We start from the raw sequence: 22,590 nt of genomic DNA, 5'->3' as shown, positions 1-22,590 counted from the left end.
AAAATGCAGTATTTTTCATTTCAGAAGTACATTAGCTGGCCATAATGAGGACGGCCACCAGATGTAGAACACTGATTCCAGTGAATGGCAGCACAGCACTGCATGCTAATTTTCATACATTATTAGCAATGTTCCAAGCTAGAATCTCAAAACAAGCCTTATAAGAGGCCTTCTCTTTTTAGAAAACATAGGAGACCCAGTGAAGAAATAAGAGATTTATTATTTACAAGGTGGTGTTTTCTTCGCAATGGCAGAAAAATGTGTGAAGCATTTGCATAGATACATAAGAAACAAAAAAAATGTTTCAGTTGCACCCAGAGCTGCGACTTCGGACAATGGAATGAACCAGTCCAGTGCTGCCTTATATTTTATTTACTTGTTGCTAGTTTGTTTTCATTGGTTGTATTTGTTTGTGGTATTTGTTCCGTCTTCATCTTTTGTTGTATTAGGCAGTGGTTAGCACTGTTGCCTCTCAGCTCAGATCACAAGCCTATTTAGAAGGTTTCTCCATAGCCCACCAGGGCACTTAAAAGACCATTGCACCATTATAATCCACTCAAAACTAGCACAGTCCCTTCTTCCCCATTGACTTAATGAATTTTGCTTACTTTGACAAAGTTGCCGAACTCATGGTGAAGCAAACTCCTCACTAGTGTCTGCTAGCAATGTGATGATTGTTGAAGCAGAGTAAATGTGGAAGTCTAAAAAGAAAGACATTCTTCCTAGAAAGAAATAGCTGTCAATTACAAAGCGCAGAATCTTTTGCTATGTATTTATAATCTAAAAAAAAAAAAATAGCTTATTGAAATAGAGTAATTTAGTCTGCATGAAGTTCAGTGAAGAAGAGGAGCAATCAAATTCTTCCATGGTACGTTTTGTTAACCTTTTTTTCATAGAAAGAAAATTATTAAATTTCTTCCACAGAGAGAAATTTGAGTAAAGTTACAGTAAGTTTCTTGGTGTTCTAAATAACATTTATGGTGGCATAACATTTACACATATTCTTTCAGCAAAGGATATTCTTTATAGTGAAAAGTTTGTTTTTTTTTTTCCCCCTAGGATCACATATTATAAAATTGAATGGATTTGAACTCCTAGTACTAAAGGCTTCAAATTGATGTAGACAGTTTAGCGGTATATTTGAGCGTTGCTTCATTAAAATAAAAAAAGTCCTGTTTTTTAAGTTAAAAAAAAAAAATTCACCATATTGATCTAGGGCTGACCCAGTGTTAATACACTGAACATGTTTTTTAATAGAAAGTGGTCATTTTATAAGCTTTAATTTCTTATTTTGTATGTTTTGAAACAATGGCTACATTATTTTTAATGAAATTATGCATATTTAAGTTCTCGGTGCACTCCTCTTGCTTCATTTAACTAAAAAGATATACAAAATCACCTACAAATTGCACTTGAGTTTTCGTACACTTTCGATAGAAAGTACACCACAAGCATTAATTTGAGGATTGGATGAGTAAAACATGCAAGATGGCATGTTGTGGATGAGCGAGTTGTACGTAAAGATAAAAAAGGACAGAGCTGGCTCACTTGCAATGCTTCCACATACATGAGGCAAGAATGAACAATGGGTTTTCTTTTTGAATATGTAAGGGCTGATGGAATGTGGAAGTTGAACATAGACGAGGAGGCTTTTAGAAAAAAAAAATGCAATTTGAGTACAGCTATAGTGAAATGCTGCTGCTAGTACTGAGTCACGTACACTCACATGTATTGAATCTCACACACACGGTTTTATGGCAGATGCATACACAAGCAAAAAAGCTGACCTTTTTTTCTTGCTTTTGCATCTAATGTCTACGCATTGTAAAGTTTTCATACATCTTGGAAATACAAAGTCCACATACAGCATTAATTTGATATATAATGTGCTCTATAGCACTGTGTTCATTACATGCAGTATCCAGAACCCAGCTTATTGCGTCCACAGTATGGCACCTCTTGTGTTTTCCTTTCCCCATGTCAGTTAGGTACTCGCTGTTTACTTTATATACCGACAACTCTGCTGTGCTCAAACAGTTGGCACACTTTATTGCTGTCTATGCACTTTGTATTCCATGTTGTCTGAAAACATTACATGCAGGTTGGCACATTACAGACTTTATATTTAAGAAATTTTTGCACTGCTGAAAGGCTTTTTATTCTAAAACAGTATTTATTTGGTAATTCTTTGATTTGTTCAGTTATGGTTACATGATTGTTCGAGTATAATAAAAAAATAAATCTTGTTTGATCTCAAGTTTAAAGAAAAAACCCCAGTAATCATTTTGATATAAATTCTTCATTTTAGACATTTTTAGTTTTATATCTTGGTCTATACCATTACCATCCAAAATTTAGTAAATTTTAATTTAAATAATTTTAAATATCATGAGAGAGAAGTTTTGCTTATATCACCCACCTCTGCTGGTACCCTTGCATAATGGAAAATTCGCACAAAATGTAGTACATACAGTATTATGTAAAAGTTTATAATATACTTTTCTAAGTAAATTTTCTGTATATTAAATATATTGAGCAGTGCATAACTATGAATCTTTAATGTATTTGGTATGTCAGATAAGTGCTCAGCCCTTTCTTTTACATAAGTAACTTATAAACTGGTATTATCATCAGTTTCACTATGAATTCACTATGCTGTCTAGAAAAAGACAGAAAATTATAAATCTTTTTAAAAAATTGAATTCTAAAAGCTGAAATACCAACATTTTACAAGTATTTATCACCTTATTAAGTACTTGTTTGAACCACCTCTCACAACTGTTGCAACAAGTAGTCTCTTTTTTAAATTCCTCTCTTACTTTTACAGATAGTAAAAGGTTTGCCCATTCCTCCTTAAGCACAATTGCTTAAGCATTGCCAGGTTAGATGCACGACAGTTTTTAGGTTTCACCACAGAGTTTTCACAGGCTTAAGGTCAGGACTTTTCCACTCACTTGGTCAGTTTTCCTCATTTTAGTCATGCAGTTGTTGCTCTGGCTGTTTGCTTTGGATCATTGTCCCGTTGAAGGACAAACTTACTCACACGTTTACTCTATCTGACAGGGAAATGTATTGTACATTATTCATCCTCCCATTAATCTTGACCAGATTTCATATCCAGTCCTGAACAATTAACTGGTATGTATGGCATAAATCTTAACACCGCACATCAGCCAGGTAAAACCATCTTCACTTTAAAATGTGGTAGTGGCTGTACAGTTTTCAAGCCAGACAGTGTGAATGTGGTTCCATATTTCTTCCACTCTCTTATTATAGTCTGCACAGAGCTCTAAGGCGTGTTCAGTGTCTTTGAGATGTTCTTGCACCTTTCTCCAGATCTGTTCTCATGTGTAATTCTGTCTCTGATTTGATTTGAATGCTCTTTTCTCTTCATATTGGTTTGCTTTGTGCAAAATTCCTACGATGCCCTTGGATCTTAGCAGGGAAGGGGGTAAATATCCACAGGTATTCAGAACATGTGATTCACGCATTTCCCTCACAGGTGGAGACTGTCAGCAATTTGGTTGATTTGGTAAGGCAATCAAGTGTACAAGAAAAATGTATCCCTTATGTTTACAGTGGATATGAATACTTTTTAAATCTTACAATTTTGATTTTTTTTTCCTTTTAAGGAAAATTTTTTTTTCATTTTTCAATGTGTTTCTTTTCATATGACACGTACTTTAATATATTGTAAGTTTAGAATTTGAGATAATAAAATGGAAAAAAATTTTTTTCAAGGTACCGTGATGTATTTAAAATAGTTTGGAAGTAGTTGTGAGTGAATTTTCAGTATATCAGACTTTAGAGCATTTTTGTGTTACAACAAAACCTATTTCTACAGAACATTTTTGTCTTTGTACAGATTTTTAGAATTCAATTTGTGTGAATAAAGCATGATTCTTTGAGGTGGATTTTATCTATGCCATAATTGCTGTATACTGTCCACAATACTAATGCTTCCATTCTAGTACTAAATGGGATCATTTTACACGACTAAATGGAGCCTAACATATGTTATGGCTTGTTCAGGGGAAACTCAGTTAAAAAAATCAGAGATGAATGCTTGTTCCACTGCTGCATATTTATAGTGATATTGAGCCTTCCATTTAATTCTTTCAGACCTTGCATGTAATTATAAATTTAGATGCTTATGAGTACAAGAAAATATGAATTCATACATAATCATCTTTATGGAGTTTGTAGGTTGTTCTGTCTACATATGGTTTTCCTGTGTGTAAGCTGTTTTCTTTGCAGATGTGAAAGTTGATTGACAAATCTGATTTGGCCAAGACTGAGTGCTTCTGCGCATACATATGTTGGTACCCAGTAATTGTCTGGGGTACGGCACCCATTGTTTCTTGCTTTGCACCTAGAGATGCTGAGTAGTGATGAGCAAACATTGCCAAGTTCCCCAAAATCATGGACATGTTCTCGGTATTTGCTGAACTTGGTGAACTGCATTGAAGTCATTGGGGAAGGACTAAGTGAACTAGATTTGACTGGATTATAATGGTGCAGTTGTCTTTAAAGTGTCCCTGAGGGCTATGGAATATCTGCTGACTATACTGGACCGATTATTGTGGCTAAAAAGGTGACCTGAGCTGTGCACCTCTGTGATATCAAAGTAGAAAGTATACAGTTAGAGAAGTGCAGTCATATTTTGTCAGAGCAAAACAGAAATGATGAAGTCATAGTCAAAAGTCAGAAAATATATATGTCCGTCTTTTAGGGGGAGAAAATTAAAAGTGGAGTGTTATGATTGAAGCCGCTGGCTCGTTCTGTTTTTTTAAAGTCATGTTGAATCCTCTCCAAACTGTCTGTGCTGATGCCTTGCACCTTTTCTTCTATCAGAAAGACAGAAACATGTTGTAAATAGTGATAAACCTTTCGTTACTATTATATTGCAGATTCTCTGTGTTGTGGGGTGAGGGGGATTGCGTCAGGCTCCTTCAAAGTTTATCTGCACTTGGCTAATTATTTTGTATCCATAGGGAATGCGCCTCTTTCTCTTATAGTAATGTGGCACTCGAAGATCAATCTGATCCAACCTTTTCGCACATTGGCGAAAAACCTTAAACTTTCTGGTTAATGACACATAGCATTCCATTTATCAGCTTGAGTTATGGTTTTAAACTTGTAAAAAAAAATTTGTATTTGCCTAATGGATTTTAACACTTCTAAATCAGGCGGTTTTACTGTCTAGTATTTGGTAATGTTAGGCCCTTTTAAAACCATTTTCACAGTTACTCACAAACCTTGTTAACGGCTGCGATTCAAAGATTTCAGCTGCAACTAAAAAAGTATGTCTAGCCAATCACTTTGGATACTTGCAATTGACACAATTAACATTTTAAAATCATAACTGTTTATTATTAATATATTACCATTTCACAAGCAGAAATAACTTATTTATGTTGTATATTTTTCATTATTGTGGTCAAAAAAGGTGAGTTGTGCAGCAGCAGTGCCAACCACTGTACCACCGTGCCTCTATGAGATGAAAGAATGCAGTCAGAGATGCACAATCATATATTTCACCAAAACAAAGGAGAAATGCCAAAATTGTAGTCAAAAGTCCAAAAAATATGTAGCAGAAAGTTCAAAGTGGCATGTCATGATTGATGCCAAGGGCTTGTTACGTTTTTTGAACTCATGCTGAAGGCTTTCCAAACTGCCTGTGCTGATGCTTTGCACTTTTTATTCTGTCAAAAAGGTACAAATGTCTTGTAAATATAATTTATTTTATTTATTTATTTTATTTATTTATTTGTGTGTTTATAAAGCCCTTTAAAAACAACATCAAGGCTGACCAAAGTGCTGTACAGTAAAAACCCAACATATCAGACACACAAAACCAAAGGGCAAATGAAACAGAAACACATAAACACACAGGATCTGTGGAGATTCTTAATAAAAAAATATACAGATAGCCAACATATCATACTGGGTTAAAAGCCAGAGAGTAAAAATGTGTTTTTAAAAAGAATTTAAAGCTAGCTAGCTAGCGAAGGAGCCTGCCTAACGTGCAACGGCAAATCATTCCAGAGTTTTGGGGCTGCAACTGAAAAATATCAATCACCTTGGAGTTTGCATCGTGTCATGGGAACACGTAAAAGCATCTGGTCTGCTGACCGGAGAGAGCTAGACGGTACATAAGGGTGCAGCAGTTCTGACAAATAAAGAGGGGCACCACCATTAAAGGATTTAAAAACAAATACAAGGATCTTAAAATGAATTCGAAAATTAATTGGAAGCCAGTGAAGGGAAGCCGAAATCGGGGTAATAATAACCAAATAATGCTGAAGGCTCTCCAAACTGTGCTGATGCTTTGCACTTTTTATTCTGGCAAAAAGATAGAACTATCTTGTAAATATAATAACGAAACATTTATTACATATTACTTCATATTCTCCTCTGTTGGGGGTGGGGCATCAGGCTCCTTCAATGATTGTTTTCATTCTCACCACACCACGTGGCTAATTATGCATGCGTAGGGCACGCACATCCTTCTGTTATGCTGATGTGGAACTCGAAGATTGACCTGCACATTTGGCTACAAGCACAGATAACTAGTCCCACAGAGTCTGTAATGCAGATTACCTAAACCGGCTGAATTACCAGTAAATAATTTGACAAACATAGGCGAATGAGAACATAGTAAATTCACTGTGAATAACACTTTGCTGTAATTTGCTGATCAACACTAAAGCCTAGATAAATTTAATCATCTTAGTTTAAGGTGAAAGCGATGAGTGTTGCACAATGCTTTATGTATGATTCTTACTTGCTTGTTTTGTGAAATGATACTCTGCTAGGAGGACAATTGTTAGTCTCATTCCTTACATTTTCTTAATACCACTTTAGAGGTTATGTTTAGTAACACTCTGTTGCACCATTCATTCATTTAAACTGAAGGCAAACTGTTGTAGTATACCATCGTCAAAAGTACTGATTTATGATAAATGTTGCTTCTGAAAGTTTGGGACAGTACCAATAATAGTTTTCCCTAGTGTCATTTCTATCCATATCCTGCTCGTTTGTTCATTTGACAGCGTGTTCAAAGCCCTAGACTACCACACATACACACACACTTCTCCCCACATGGAACAGCAGCCCCACCTCCTCTCACTCACTGTGGTGCTGTTCAGAATTACCCTTTGACTCTCAATACAATACAGAGGAGACTTTGTCTAGTCTGTAGTAGTCCACAGCTGGTATTTCAAGGCCCTGTCTTGTACGTTAAGCACTGGCTACTCGCTCTTTCAGACCTGCAGCACAAAGTCTCCTCTTCACAGTAGAAACTGAGACTTGTTTTTTTTAACCACTGTTGAGCTGTGCTTGAAGATGTTGTGCTGTGAGGTGTCTATCACGCACGCTGGTGACCCTCAGAAACTTGTCTTCTGATAGTGGTGTGACATTGGGTCTGCCAGATCTCTTCCTATCAGAGTTTCTTCCAGTTTGCCTTTGCCTTTGGATTTTGTAAGACGCCAATGTACTCACTGACACTTGGATTTTGTTTTGTAGTTTCATTTGTTAATTGCAGTTTTATTGCCATTGTAATTAGAAGATTGTCCTATTAGTACTTCAGATTGTGCAGTAACATAGATTGTTCCAACTCCGCTTTAAGACAGAGGGTTTTTAAATAATCAACAGAAGTTGGAACTCCTGTGCAAATTGTTTGCTTCAACTTACAAGGCTTAATTTACTTTCATTGCTGCAGACAATCTGTAGGTTGTAACCTGTTTTTGGTTCCCAGAAAGTGGCCCATTTGTAATATTCTGATATTTATTCATTTTCAGTTTTTGCTAACCTGAACTTTTTAAATTCAAACTTCTGGCAGTTTACTGCTTAACCTTCCATCATTATAGATCATTTATTGCATCTCAACTCATTAAATTTGAAGAAAAATTGGAAAAACTGAGGTGTTCTAAAACTTTTGACCAGTGATGTACTATCTGGGACAGTGACCAATGAGGAAGGAGGATGGGTAAGGACAGATTAGGTTCCCATGGAAGAAATTTGGAAAGCACTGCTTTAGGCTTCAGTAATGTTTACCGAAGATTGCATTTCTTTACTTGCGCTACTTGCATTTTATTAACTATTGCTATTTCAAGAACAGTATTTTCGCAGTATGTGCAGTTTTTAAACTATTGTTAATATTTACAGAGACTGCACAATCATTATTTGTTTGATATTTTGCCTCAAGAAGAATTTATTTTTTAATATATATATAAACATTTTAGTCTAGGACGGGGTATTATGTTTTGTCCCCCACAGACTCAACAGCAGGTCATTGAACATAGTCATCCAAGTGACATCTTCAACATGTTGATGAATGGGGTTGGGGACAAGAGAGTTTTTTTGGCTGGTGGAGTATACAGCAGAAGAACAAACTTGTGAGCACAAGGTCTTTTAAACCAAAAATTTACTTCCGGTACAGAAAGTACTGAACAATTGCTAACAAACAGTTTTAAAATTGTGTTTTTTCAATACTTTTCCCATACTGTTATATCACTTAACCCTAATAAAGAGCTGTCAGGTGATGGCAGTATGGTGCAATTGTTAGTACAGCTACATTACAGTGCCAAGTTCAAGGGTGGTCCCTACCGTCTTTTTACAAAAGTTTCCAAGATGGTTGCTGGTTCCCCATTACTCTGTAAAGGTGTATCTGGTTGATACAGAAAAGTTCTAAGAAAGTTTGTGTGTAAATTTAAACAGATTTTCAGTTCTCTTTTTATATTTGATGACAAATGATGAGACTAAGCCATAAATAATTTGTCTCTTGTTAAAAACAGAATATTTTTATTGATTTTAATAAGAAATATAGCGTTTCATGCAGTCAAATCAAATTTAACAAATCACAGCATAATGTGACCCACATCTGAAAAAAGAAATAAAAATTTGAATGCTGTAATATTTGTGCAAGTGTCATTCACTGCTCAAGAGTGATGCTGCAGCAAATCTGTCATTGGTGTGTACTTTGACATAGATGATTAAGAACATGATGGGGAACTCACAAACACCAGCTTCGATTTTCAGTAATTTCAATGGGTCTTATTTGTCCCGCTGGAGTGTTCTCTCATTTTAAGCTGTGATGCTTGGTGATATGTCTTGGACAGGGTTCCTGTTCTTTTTAAAATTACAAGGTGTGGTCCTCAAATACACTATTGGACATTTTTTGGGTCATGCTGAACTCTCCTATTATTGAATTTCCCATCTTGGTTATGTCTTTGATGATAATGCTTCTAGTGCTGTTCTGGAATGAGAAGACGACAGTCCCCGAGTTACTCAGAGTTGTTAAGGTTCCCAGTTGGCTCTCTGTTATTATAGTGTAGGAAATGGAACAGTCTGTGGTGCAGTTAGTGATACTCTCGTCTATCCACCACCATTTTTAATCAACTAATTTTAATTCCAAATTACCTTACCAGTGATCATTAAATTGGTTGATCTGAGAAACCGATGTTTTCACCATCTTATTCTCTGAGCTTTATGATGATGTAATTCAAATACTACTTTATGCAAAGTAGTACAGTAGCTGAAGTACTGCACGTCATTCTATTGCTGGTAACGTCCTGTGTACAGCCAGACATGCTTAATATTTAATACTAAAATATTGGCTTTTATTTTAAAGAAAGTAAAGTAATGCTGATTGTAAAGTTAGATGCCCTTAATTAAAAATGTATCAAATTAAAAAGATAGATACTTTATTAATCCCAAGTGGAAATTCACATAATCCATAGTAATATTAATAAAAATGCATGTAAAACCAGACAATAACTTTGAGTAATGTTCACATTTACTCCCCCGGGTGGAATTGAAGAGTCGCATAGTGTGGGGGAGGAACGATCTCCTCAGTCTGTCAGTGGAGCAGGACAGTGACAAAAGTCTGTCACTGAAGCTACTCCTCTGTCTGGAAATGACACTGTTCAGTGGATGCAGTGGATTCTCCATGATTGACAGGAGTTTGCTTAATGCCCTAAAAAGAAAATTACATACTGAATTGTTTGTTTCATCAACAGATTATTTTAACATTATGTAGCAATGTGCCTCCCCAAATACAGCAGCTTATTTTAAAAATGCTGAAGTCATCGATTGGTTTAGAATTAATTGGAAAGTAGACCCCAACAATATGGTTGCACTAAAACAATCATTAGTCTGTTTTTGAGCATTCCACTCCTGCTTCTCAATGCATTGTTTAAACCTGGGGCTCTGTATGCCTTTGCTCCTTTCATGAAGGGAGTAGTGTAGTACATTGAGTCGTTTTCAGTTCCTGTTCATGTATTTTAACAACTCATTTAAACAAGTCATTTAGTTTAGTGCAGGGATGGACTACTTATTTTTGTAATAAAACCTTACAGCTGTTGCAGATTTTTGACCTAGAATTGTTTATATTTGATCCTAGAGCACTGAGGTTTCCACAATTAAAATGTTGTTCTAAAACTGTTTTGGAAGCCCAGCCCTGTAGGGACCCGTGGCCACTGCCAGGCGGCGCCCCGGTGCCTGAATATCCCTGGAGCCCAGCACTTCCGCCACACCAGGAAGTGCTGGGGGGAAGACGACAGGGGACACCCGTACGGCTTCGGAGAATCGCACTTCCGCCACACTAGGGCGTGTCTACGGAGGAGTGCCGGGAAGCAGCTGGAGCCCATCCGGGTTCCTATTTAAGGGGCCGCCTCCCTTCAGTTGAGAGCGGAAGTTGGGTGGAAGAGAGACGGAGCTGGCGAAAGGATTGTGTGTGTATGTGTGTGTGTGTATATATATATGTATGTATGTATATATGTATGTATATATGTGTATATATATATGTATATGTATATATATATGTATATGTGTATATATGTATTTTGTTTATATATAAATAAAAGTGTTGAAGTAATCAAGTGTCACTTTCAAATTTTTGAGCTGCAGGTTTGGCAGGTCAAATAGGAGTTAGGAAAGTCTTTGCTAAAATTGAAATAAAAAAAAAAAAAAGCTTATTTTGGCAAGGAACTACCACTACTCTTAAGAGTACTCTGAAATTAAAGCAAGAGATTTTTTTGAAGTCGGTAGACGGGGTCCCACCCTCCTGAGCCATTTCCGGTTAACCGCCCACGGTCCTCTCACCTCTCATTGGTGTGAATGCTTTTGTCAGGCACAGTTCCTCGCTTTCAGCTCTTATTGGGAACTTAGTGAGGGAAATGTAAAAATTTGTAAAAGATGACTTATTTCCAAATCTTACATCTTACTGAAGAATTTTATCCGGAAAGGTTATCAACAGAAGAAATGAGTACACAGCCAATCCTAGCACTGAGAAACAGTGAAGTCAAACAAATTAACGTATAAATTGTCAATCAGTTACATGGCAGATTGGTTAAATGCGTATCAATAGAGTTTGCTGAAATAGTTTGTGGTGATAATGTAGAAGATGAAAATATCAACTTACAATGTCCCGTAAAATATCTGCAACCATTAACACTGTCCAGTCTTCCACCGGCCAAATTACTGTTGAAAGACGGATGTATGGGCTATGCAATAGGACAAAATAAGTTGTATTCAAAATTGGTCAAACAATTCTAACATGTAAAAATTTAACCAGTGACAAGAAAGGTAATGTAGTACATCTTCCGCAGATAACATTAGACACCAAAGGAGATCTTGATATACCATTCGTATTGAAACATTTACAGTTTCCCGTTAGAATAGCTTTTTGCTATGAAAACTAATAAATCACAGGGACAAACATTCAAAAATGTTGGTTTATTTATTAGAGAGAAAGAAAAGATATTTACTAACAGGCAGTTATACGTTGCATTGTCATGATGTAAGCCCAAAGACGGAATCAAAATTCAATGCAATATTGACGAAAAGTTAATTCCAAGTATTGTTTTTACTGAAGTTTTACAGTAAAAGTGAAAGTTTAAAAAGTATGAAAGAATGAAAATTTATAACACAACGAATACCTCTAACTCAACACGAAGCATAATTTTCTTTCATTTTATTACATTGTACTATTTTTCACTATGGTCAATTACTCGCTGTAATGTAAAATACTTCTATTATGCATATGTAAAAATTCCCATGAAAATAATAAATCTGTTTAAATTGTACATCCGCTTCCCCATACATGAGTGGCAGAGCCGCAAAGTGGCTAGTGCGTAGTGCCCTACCGGGGTTTGGCCAGTGAAGCGAGCAGGGGGCAGTGCCCACTAGTTTATTAAAATCAAAATCTTTAGATTAGGCCTGTGACCAATTAAGAAACCTTTTTTTTTTTGGGTGCTTTGTTTTTTAGTGGTGCTCCTTAATGCTTTAAAGGTGCTGTGTTTTGCGTTGTGAGGGTACAGAGTATTAATGGTTGGTGGTTTGACTGCATACAGGTAACACTATTACTTGTATTTTTTCATAATCACTATCCTTTTGTTTTGTACATCCAGTAGATTTTATAAAGACTAACATTCATGTTGTTCTTAAAATAACTCTTGTGTTTTCAGGGATTTGCTTTTGTTGAATATGAAGTCCCAGAAGCTGCGCAGCTTGCTCTGGAACAGATGAACTCTGTTATGTTAGGTGGAAGGAACATCAAGGTACGGCATTTTTTTATATACAAGCACATGATTTACGTAACAAAACAATTTCCTGAGGACTGCATGCTAGTGTAAATGTTTTCATGCTGAAAAGCCATTTTGAAAAGTGCTTATTAATTAAAAATTAACATAGAATGTGAAGTTTCTTTCTCTCCATTTAAGATTATAATTGTCCATGGCTAACTTCAGTTCTTCTCTAGTAGTTTTCATAAAAACAGCTATTGTTTAAATGACTTCTGCTACACTAAAATATCTAATGTAACATGAAAACATCGTTAATTTAGTAAACACAGTATTTCTTTTCTACCAATGTTTTGGATATCCTGAGAGTTAAGCATGCATTTTTACTCTGTAAAATGTTTTTTGACACAGAAGAGACAGTAGAAAGTAATTTTTGAAACAAATGAACGTTTTGGAGTTGTTGCTCATGTTATAATAAAACAAAAAGTGCACTGTGCAACTTTTACTTATCACATTATCAATACAATTACTGTATACCTTTTCTCTCCCTCTCTTTCTCTAACTACATATCTACATAGACATACCTCAAATTAGAAAATCATTACATTCTTGAAACCCTTACGTAACGAAAAGGTTTGGTCTATTTTCATTATTAAAAACAAAATGAAATTGATATCCCAGTACAAGAAGCAATCAACATTTGTCTCTGGTCTAGGTATATTTTTTCAGTACTTTCCATCCTGGTACCTTCAACAGGTTTTGTCTACAAAAAAAAAAAAAAATCATGGGACACTAAATGCACAGCAGATTCTTAAGAGGGCAAATTAGGAGTGTTTTCCTATATTCTCATTGATGATGCATATGGAATAGCTTCTTTTTTTGTTGTGTTGTATTTGTTTTAACCTCTATCTCAGTATATCCCAATTATAATCCCCAAGAACTGTGAAAATATCATTTTTCTTAGAGTGTCAGCACACTCTCTCTTACAAACCAGAAAGGAATTTAAAGGCTATATCTAACTAAAGATGTGCTAAGTAATTGCAATCATGTGTATCAGTATAATCTCTGTATTTAATAAAAGATTTTTTCCTTTTAGGTTGGCCGGCCAAGTAATATTGGACAAGCTCAACCCATTATTGATCAACTTGCAGAAGAAGCACGGTCATTTAATCGTATATATGTGGCATCTGTGCATCCTGATTTATCAGATGAGGACATTAAGAGTGTCTTTGAAGCTTTTGGAAAGATTAAATCATGCACGCTTGCTAGAGATCCCACAACTGGAAAACACAAAGGATATGGATTTATAGGTGAGCTTTATTATCCAAATTTGAACCGTACTTTTATACTGTTGCTAAATCATCAGCACTAATGATTTTGATTCTCCTTGAATGTCTGGGCTAAATAGTAGCAAATATAACAATCCTGTCCAGTCTATAGAATATCTGTAGAATTATTTTGGTAAATGTACCAAGAAATATCTAAACCTTTTTCTCAGGTTGGTAACTGTTTTTCATTGAGGTATACTGTGTATGCATTTTCCATCTTTAACGTTAGAAGCTTAATATTATAGATTTAAAGATTGTAGTTGTTTGGCTGGCAAAGAGGTGAATTAAATATCTGTACTCATGGCAATCGGGCAAAATTAATTTCCCCTATTTGATTTTGCTTGTTAAATTAGAATACACTTTCATATAATAGAGTTATGCTCTATTATGTCCATGATGTTTAATCCATAACCAGATAATCAAAAGTATAGATATTCAAATGTGTTCAAATTTCAGTTTTTTTGGCAAGTCATAGAAAGAGCTGAAGCATAGAACCAGAATAAAATAATACTAAATTACGTTGGCAACATTTTGAATAAAATTTTGACTGAAGCATAATTTATAACTTCCAGTATGTGTTGTGATGATAATACATTTTATTTAATTGCACCTTTCTAGACACTTAAGGACAGATTACAAGATAAAACCATAAAATAGTACAATTAAGTAAATAAAAAGATCTACTAAAAAACACAAACAAAACAAGTAATCTGGGGCCTCATGCATAACGCTGTGCGTAGAATTCACACTATAACATGACATAAGTACAAAAGCCGAAATGTGCTTACGCACAGAAAACTCCAGATGCAGGAATCTGTGCGTACTCCAACTTCCACGTTCTTCCGCTACATAAATCCCGGTCAGCGTGAAAAGTAACGCTCGTGCACGCGCCTTATGTCCGGCCCCAACTCCTCCCAGAATTACACCTCTTTGAATATGCAAATCAATATAAATCGCCCTTAAGCTCAGCCTTCCTGTGAAAAGACAATGGGAAAAGCATGGGGGAAAATATAAGAATTTTGTTTAATTAAACCGTGGTATAATCAACAAAAGGAAGTTGATTGACATAGCGTGTTGGAGAAACTTGAAAGCTCAGATATCAAAGTCGCTGTGAAAAGGCGAGTCGTAGCCCACCGTCTGAGTGTCATATGAAAGCTTATTAGGGTACAGAGGAAAAAAAGGCACACAGTGGGGGAAAAAAGCACGAAATGTCAACTTTAATATCAAAATTTCCACTTTAATCATGTAGTTTATTTTGTCATTAAAGTAGAATTTCATAAACGTCATCTTAAAATCATTTAACCAGTTTCTCAAATCACATCATAATTAAAGTAGCACGTTAAATGCTTTGTTTTGTATGTGATCTTCTATGTGCACTATGTGTGTGAATCACTACTTGCTTCTTAAACTGGCTCTCTTCCTCCGACTGGACACAAAATCCATTACATTTGTGATATTACAGCTCTCTGAATAAACTAAAATACTGAGATGTATACATGATATCATTTTCATGATAATAGGAGTTAAAGCACGTTATTAAGCATGGGTTTCACAGTGGCGCAGTGATTATGTGCGACCTTCGATGAAATCATTTATTGCAGCAGTACTCAGGGGCGGCTCTAGGCTTGTGGCGGCCCTGGGCAGAGAGAATCGGTGGCCCCTTCGCCCGGCAATGTCAATATGGTATCTTATGCATGGTGGATGGCCACATCCATTGCGGACACTGCATAGCCGCCTTGTGCTCATGACACAAGCGTTTAACTTTTGTTGAAATTTGCCGCTGCGTTTTTAGCAGTGTCGTTATTTTCTCTTTCTGTTTTATATGCAATATATATTGTCGTGTCTGCCCCTGCAGTCCTTGCTTTTCTTTCTCCAAGTAACCAATCGCCACACAATCAGCTCTGTAATAGACGTTAAGCCATCTGTAAGCTTAGAGCGCCGATTCTTCAAAACGTTTAAGGAACATTGAAATATCTTTGTAGTACATGTTTAATTATTCTATGCTTCACGCCAGTCCCAGTGAAGACTATAAATTATTTAAATAAAGTTAAAGTTTTACCTGTATAATATAATAAACATATTTTGCTGCATTTCATCTTAATGATATCGTCATTATATGTAAATACGCGCTTTATAAAGTGGCTCAGGTTGTGCAATATTATGACTGTAGTGCAAGTTTACAGTGAGGTAATTCTACTTATAAGTACAGATAGATCTACAAGGAGCAATTGATTGAATGCGTTTAAAGTTCTTGGGATGAAACTGTTTCTGAACCGTGAGGTCCGTACAGGAAAGGCTTTGAAACGGTTTGCCTGAGGCTGAGACAGCGTGTGCTTGATGCTATATACCGATAATTCTCCTTCCGATCAGCTGCTGCTGTGATTCACACTCAGATACAGTGATATAAATACTCTGAGTGGTTCAGTGAGAGTAATATGGAAAAAGATGATCCGCTGTGGCAACTCCTGACTGGAACAGCTGAAAGAAGAAGAAGGTGCAGTGAGAGTAACAACGCTAAAGCAGTTATGGTATTTGGAATACTATGGCTATTCCCTGGACCATTATATTGTTACAAGTTAATTACAATCAGATGCATTACACTAATAAACAATATGCGGTTAGTTTCAGTGTATTTTATAAAGCTGCGTCAGGAAAATAAAGACTAACCACACAGGAACAGTAGCACTGCTTTGACGCTGGGTGCCGCCAGTCTGCAAAACTGAGCGGAGAACTTGCGTACGACAAGGTATAAGGTACTGTGGAAAAGTGCGTGGCTTTACGCCAAGTGTAGGTTTTATACATTGCAATTTGAACATGGAAAATTTCTTACGCAAAACATTTCTGTGCAAACGTAACGTTTACAGTATACATGAGGCCCCAGGACATTTTAAAAGAATAAAAGCTTTAGCACTGAGAAGGCAATTTTAAAAAGGTGAGTTTAAAGATGCATTTTTAAATAAAGAGAGTCATGGTTCCAAATATGAGGGATGGAGTTTCACAGCTGAGTAGCAGCATAATTGAAGGACCAACCTCCCTCAGAAGACGGATGTATTGAAGGGTCAACAAGATATCCAGAAGAAGAGCACAGTGCACTGGTCTCTGTATAATCTTTAAGAAGATCTTTTAAATAAGTGGGAGGTAGATCTAGGAGTGCTTTGTAAGTGAGGACAAGACTCTTAAAGTCGATATACTTCACTGGAAGCCAGTGATGATTGTATGCAATAGGTATAATGTGATCATGATCCATATTTTGATTCCATAAGTGTCCAGCAGAATTTTGAACAAACTGTAACTTGTTTACAAGTTTAGTCTAGATACAACTCAATAAAGCATTATCATAAGTCTAGCCTTGAAACGACGTATCTATATATATATATATATATATATATATATATATATATATATATATATATATATATATATATATATATATATATATATATATATATATATATATATATATATATATATTCACTAAGGCAAGACACCCATGGAAAGCACGGAAGGGGCGTGGATTCACTAAGCCGCCGACAAGTAAGACACCTATGGCGCACGCAGGAAGGAGCCGTGCCCACCAACTCCAAGACCATTGGATACGACGACAACTTGACTGTTCATAGAGGCATGTTTCTCGCGGAGGTGAATCGCCATATGCAGTGTGTAAAATGGTTTGCGAGGGGTATCCCATGGGATCCTTAAAACAATCCTTTACAACTGAGGTTAAAACACAATGCAATAAGCAGTCTTTAAAAAACGAGTTTTTGGTTACAATGCACAACGGCGTGCACCATAGCAAACTATTTTACACGCTACATACAGCAATTCGCGATACTACCGTGGTCGGGTGTCTTGGTGGATTATATATAGAAAAGCAGCCAAAACCGCACAGAGCAATGAAAAATCTACGTGAGTCACAGGTGCATGTGGACTGTGCAAAGACGACAGCGACTCAAGTGACGAGTTGGAGGTGGGCACATGAGCAGGCAGGGCGCGATGGCGTTCCGCCAGTTTTCAGTCACGTACAATTGTGTGTTGGTTCGTTCTGTGCATTGTTACAATGTTGCTTTTCTTGCTGATTTATTACATTACCGACTTTTCAAAAATTAATTTTCTCCCTGTGCTTAAAAGTCATTAAAAAAACCAGCCTGATTATGCAGCGTATGGTATGCCGTGGGTTGGCTAGTATGAATTAGAATCTCAGCTGCTTTGTACAACAGTGGAGGGGCAGAGTCTTGATATATTATGAAGGGGGTGAAAGGCAGCCCGGAACATAGCAGTAAAGCAAGATTGAAATGAGAGACTACTGTCAAAAAAAAAAAGAAAACACCAAGGCACTTAAATTGGGGGTGTCATTGATAGTAGTTGACATTTCTGAACTTCGAGTGGGTAGCTTTAGAGCCAACAAAGAGAATTTCAGATTTGGCACAATTAAGCTTGAGCAGATGCCGCACCATCCAAATATTAATATCATTTAGGCAACTAACAAAATAGGATAGAGAACATGCCTGAGATATTTTCGTAGTAATTTAAAGCTAGATGTCATCAGGATAACAATGGAACTGAATACAATGACGATGCACAATTGAACCAAGGAGGAGTCTATATATATTAAGTTCATATTTTATGGTATATTAATTAAGAGTATGTATAATATATTAAGCTCCTCAAACCTGTTATGACCACACGGTTCTGGGATTTTGTTTTTAAATATTGTACTTTACAGCAAATATAAAACTGTTTTTATTCAAACATTAACAGTCCTATTAAGAATATGTTTGAAAGAAGTAAGGACATCTGCATCATATTAACAAAAAATATCTTGATATTTTGTGGGACTTTGACAGTAACGATAATTAGGCAATATTTTGCATCTTTTAAAAATGTGTTTGTAAAAATCTTATTGACCTAGCTTGATCTTGATAATAGGATATTAATTGTTGGATACTAATTAGGGTTAGGCTTAGGGTTAGACTAATGGAAACAACAGTTAAGGAAAACCTGTATTATGTATTTAAAACTAAAATAGTTTTAGATTTAAAATAAAAACAAACATTTAAAACCACTGTATTACGGAGATCAAACAGTGCAAGTATGAGTAAGCCATTTCAAAGTGGCTTACAGGATTTACACAAGACCAACAAACTATTATAATGAGAGCATTTTAAACAGACACCCTTAATGTAAACAAGATATGAATCCAAAGAAGATTAACTACTAATCATAATTGAACTTGGGACATTATAGTGTGGAAGAACAAAAACTGCTCTGTTTTAAGATGAATTGTGCAGCATATAAGCAAGAAGAAAAATCTGAAATATTGTACTATAGTGTAAAAATACAAAGTTCTGTCAAACTGCACAGGAATAAAAAAAACTACAGCATTTGTCATGTTGCACAGGTATAGATACAAAAAAAGACAAACCTACAACATTTTTATCAAGATTACTAACTTCAAGTTTTATCCAATATTGCACATACCAGAAAGAAACAATTGTAAAATTCTACTAAGGAAAGTTCAAGTTGTATGACAAACGCCAGTCTGTTCACAGCATCTGGCTTCAGAGCAGTACGGTTAAATGTTGCAATATTTCCTTTCGGTGCTGAAGGCCTTCTCAGAAGCACTGCTTGAGACAGGGATACACAAGTACCTTTTTGCAGGTTTCCCAAATTTGGGAAAGTGTACTTTTTGTGTGTAAATTCCTGTTTTTTGGGGTTTTTAATAGCTGGGAAAGGTCTTTTTTTCTTTTTATTTTTTGCTCTCTGTCTTCTGTTATCACCTGCTCCAACCATAGGGACCTTGTGAGCCTGCCAGTTAATACATTAATTCTTTCAAACTTCAGATAAACCTTTTATTCACTCACACTTAGAGAGTAAATTTTTATCAATCCCTGTGATTTGTAGTCACTTTGGATTGAGTTTTCTTCTCTATTAATATAAATTAAAATTGTATTTTTTTTGTGATTACAGAATATGAAAAGGCTCAGTCTTCACAGGATGCAGTATCTTCAATGAATCTTTTTGACTTAGGTGGTCAGTATCTTCGAGTTGGTAAAGCAGTCACTCCACCAATGCCAATCCATACGCCTGCAACACCTGGAGGATTGCCACCAGCTGCTGCTGTAGCAGCAGCGGCAGCAACTGCCAAGATTACAGCACAGGTAATGAAATATGTTATAAATGCAATCTAAGAATTTTTTGTTATTATGTGATTAAAGTAACAATTTGTCAAAGTTGTGCCAGGTATTAAAGGGGTATAAAGCAGGTGGTGTCAGAACACAGTGTGGTTAAACAAAAAAAAGGGTCATACAGTTGGCAAGACTGACTGACTTAGCAGTATTAACTGTTTAACTATGTTCAGAGGGAAGTCAAAAGAGATGAAAACCTGTGCTTTAAGAGGACCCATAGAAGTGATTAGGGAATCCATTTCTGTAATTCCCGGAAATCCGGGAACGGCCAAGCTCTCATATATAGCGTGCAAAAGTGTAAAAATCGATCAAGAAATAACAGAGTTATAGTTGAAAATAATTAAGTGGCATGGTTTTTTGGCCCACGGTGTAGTGTGTTGCCGGTTAATTCAGTCAACAACAGACCAGCAGCAGTCAATCTCTCAGCTCCCACTAAGACTGAGCACAGTGGACTGGGGGGAGTCTGCACTCTGCAGCTTACTAATGCCGGGACGGGGCAGACTTCATGGAAATCTGTCAGACAACGGCTTTGAACAGCAACTTGAAATTGCAATGCGTCAGTCAGTCTGTTGCATCCACATTATCTGTGCCAAGAAACTTGCCATCACAGAATGATAAGAAACTGGATGCATCAGTTAAAGGTGAAATGTTGGTGTTTCAGAGGAACAGCAAGCACGGGCATTGTTTGGAATAAGTGTATTAGTATCTGATGACTGTGCCGACCACTTCAGTGGAGGCAGAGCGTGCGTTCTCTGTGGCTGGCGTACTCTGCACGAAGTTGTGGTCTCGCCTGGACGACGGCACGCTGGACACGTTGTGCTTTCTACGCTCTTATTACCGCAACTAACTAGATGAGGGGTGCCCAATACGTCAATCGGAAAGGTAGTGCAGGTAGATCGTGTTCAAAAAAATTATTTATTTTTTTTTTTAAACGTTAGTCTATCACATATACTCCCTATGGCATTTGCCACTTGATTAACATACAGGTCGGCCAGTCTGAGATCTGTCTTCTTCTAACACACTGGTCATCCCACACACACCCATACAATCAGATTGTGATTCAGACTACGAATGCCATGAGTGTAATTACCCCAGTCTACATCCTGTCAAATAAACGATCCAAACGCCGTGGCACAATGTAAAGAGGCTTCAACGCTGACGCTCGAGGTTCAATCCACCCCCAGAGAGGGTGCAGTGAGTGTGTACACCTGGTGAGCCCAGAAGTAGGGCAAAACACATGTCGCGTACTCTTTGCATTATTTCACAATAAAACTATGCAATATATAGCATTTTTAATGTAGGTAGATCATTTTGACCTGGTCATTTTAAAAGTAACTTGCAAGCCGAAAAACTTTGGCCACCCCTGAACTAGATACATGTACTTATATGACAGCATGAACTGCTTGTAGATAAGTTTAGTCTTTTATTGGTGTCAACATATTGCAGTAATTTTATTTAAAATAAGTGTTGATCGTTCTAAAACCGTTCACAAGTGAGATGCCCGTGCACTGTGTCATCCCTGGGAGCCCGGGGAGGATTCCCTAGAAGTGATTATTTAGGTCAGCAGCCATAAGTGGACTGTCTTAACTCTTACATATATGGTCATGGGAACCTATAATTTTGTCCAGCAGCTGTTAAAATGGCCGTGTGCACAGAAATAATTATTCCATTAGCAGTATATAACCTGGAAGGTTTTGGTGGGCAGGCAGAATGCTGTAAAAGTAAACCATTAGACAATAGCAGATGGCCTTGCATGTAACATGTGGTCTAGCTGCAGGCATTGAAGAGGATACAAATTCAACTGTGAATTGAGGATTGTGGATTCAGGATAGAACAGTGGCCACCATATTAAGGGGTTCATATGGAAATGGATAAAATTAGGAGTGTGAAGCCTCCCCTTGCCCAGAAGTTCTTTGAGCTTAGGAGTCAGGAGGTGTGTTGGTCAAGAATTTTGTCTGGCGGGAATGTTGTGCTACTTTATTATTAAGAGTGTTTATAGGGAACTGCAGAGGCTTTTTTTAATTTTTGTGCACACTCGTTTTTGAGTGGTTTGTTAAGTGACATTTAGTTTTCAATAAAAACATTTTGTTTTAGGTTAGGATGGCTCTAAAGTTACTTTTGTAGTCTGTCAATGACTCTTGACTAAAGATAATCAGGAAGAAGGTCTAGTTATGAGCATCCTTGTTTTTATCATTAACAGTCCATGAGTAGTTCAGAAATACAATAACAATTATTCACTCTTGTTTAGTCTAGACAAGCCATGCCAACATTCAAACTCCTACATATACAGTGCATCCGGAAAGTATTCACAGCGCCTCAGGGCTCTAGAGTGCGACTAATTTCTCAGTGGTGCGACAAAAAAAAAAATCAAAGGTTGCACCGGTGCGACCAGCCGTTCGAGGGGGGAAAAAAACGAAACTCCGTGACTCTTAAAGTCTCCCTGTTGTTCAACAACAGACACACATTAGGCCCATATCGTGGTCTAAACCAATCAGAGATAGTGAAGGGCGGATAAGCCGATAATATAATGCACTGTATTTACTGTAAAGAGTG

General features: G+C 36.6%; 1 protein-coding gene across 4 annotated transcripts in view; it reads left to right on the top strand.

The window, feature by feature from the left end:
- The window catches only part of puf60b (poly-U binding splicing factor b), a 64,951-nt gene that overhangs the window by 30,133 nt on the left and 12,228 nt on the right, over window positions 1-22,590 (top strand). For all 4 annotated transcript variants that reach the window (XM_039753731.1, XM_039753732.1, XM_039753730.1 and 1 more), the window contains 3 exons: window positions 12,471-12,563; window positions 13,621-13,834; window positions 19,820-20,010. In XM_039753731.1, the coding sequence (XP_039609665.1) occupies window positions 12,471-12,563; window positions 13,621-13,834; window positions 19,820-20,010 (498 nt within the window). The remainder of the gene's footprint in view (window positions 1-12,470; window positions 12,564-13,620; window positions 13,835-19,819; window positions 20,011-22,590) is intronic.

Source organism: Polypterus senegalus, chromosome 5 (assembly GCF_016835505.1).
Source record: "Polypterus senegalus isolate Bchr_013 chromosome 5, ASM1683550v1, whole genome shotgun sequence".
Lineage (NCBI taxonomy): Eukaryota > Metazoa > Chordata > Cladistia > Polypteriformes > Polypteridae > Polypterus > Polypterus senegalus.
Note: the sequence above shows the minus strand (reverse complement) of the source record. Positions and strands in the feature narration are given on the sequence as shown.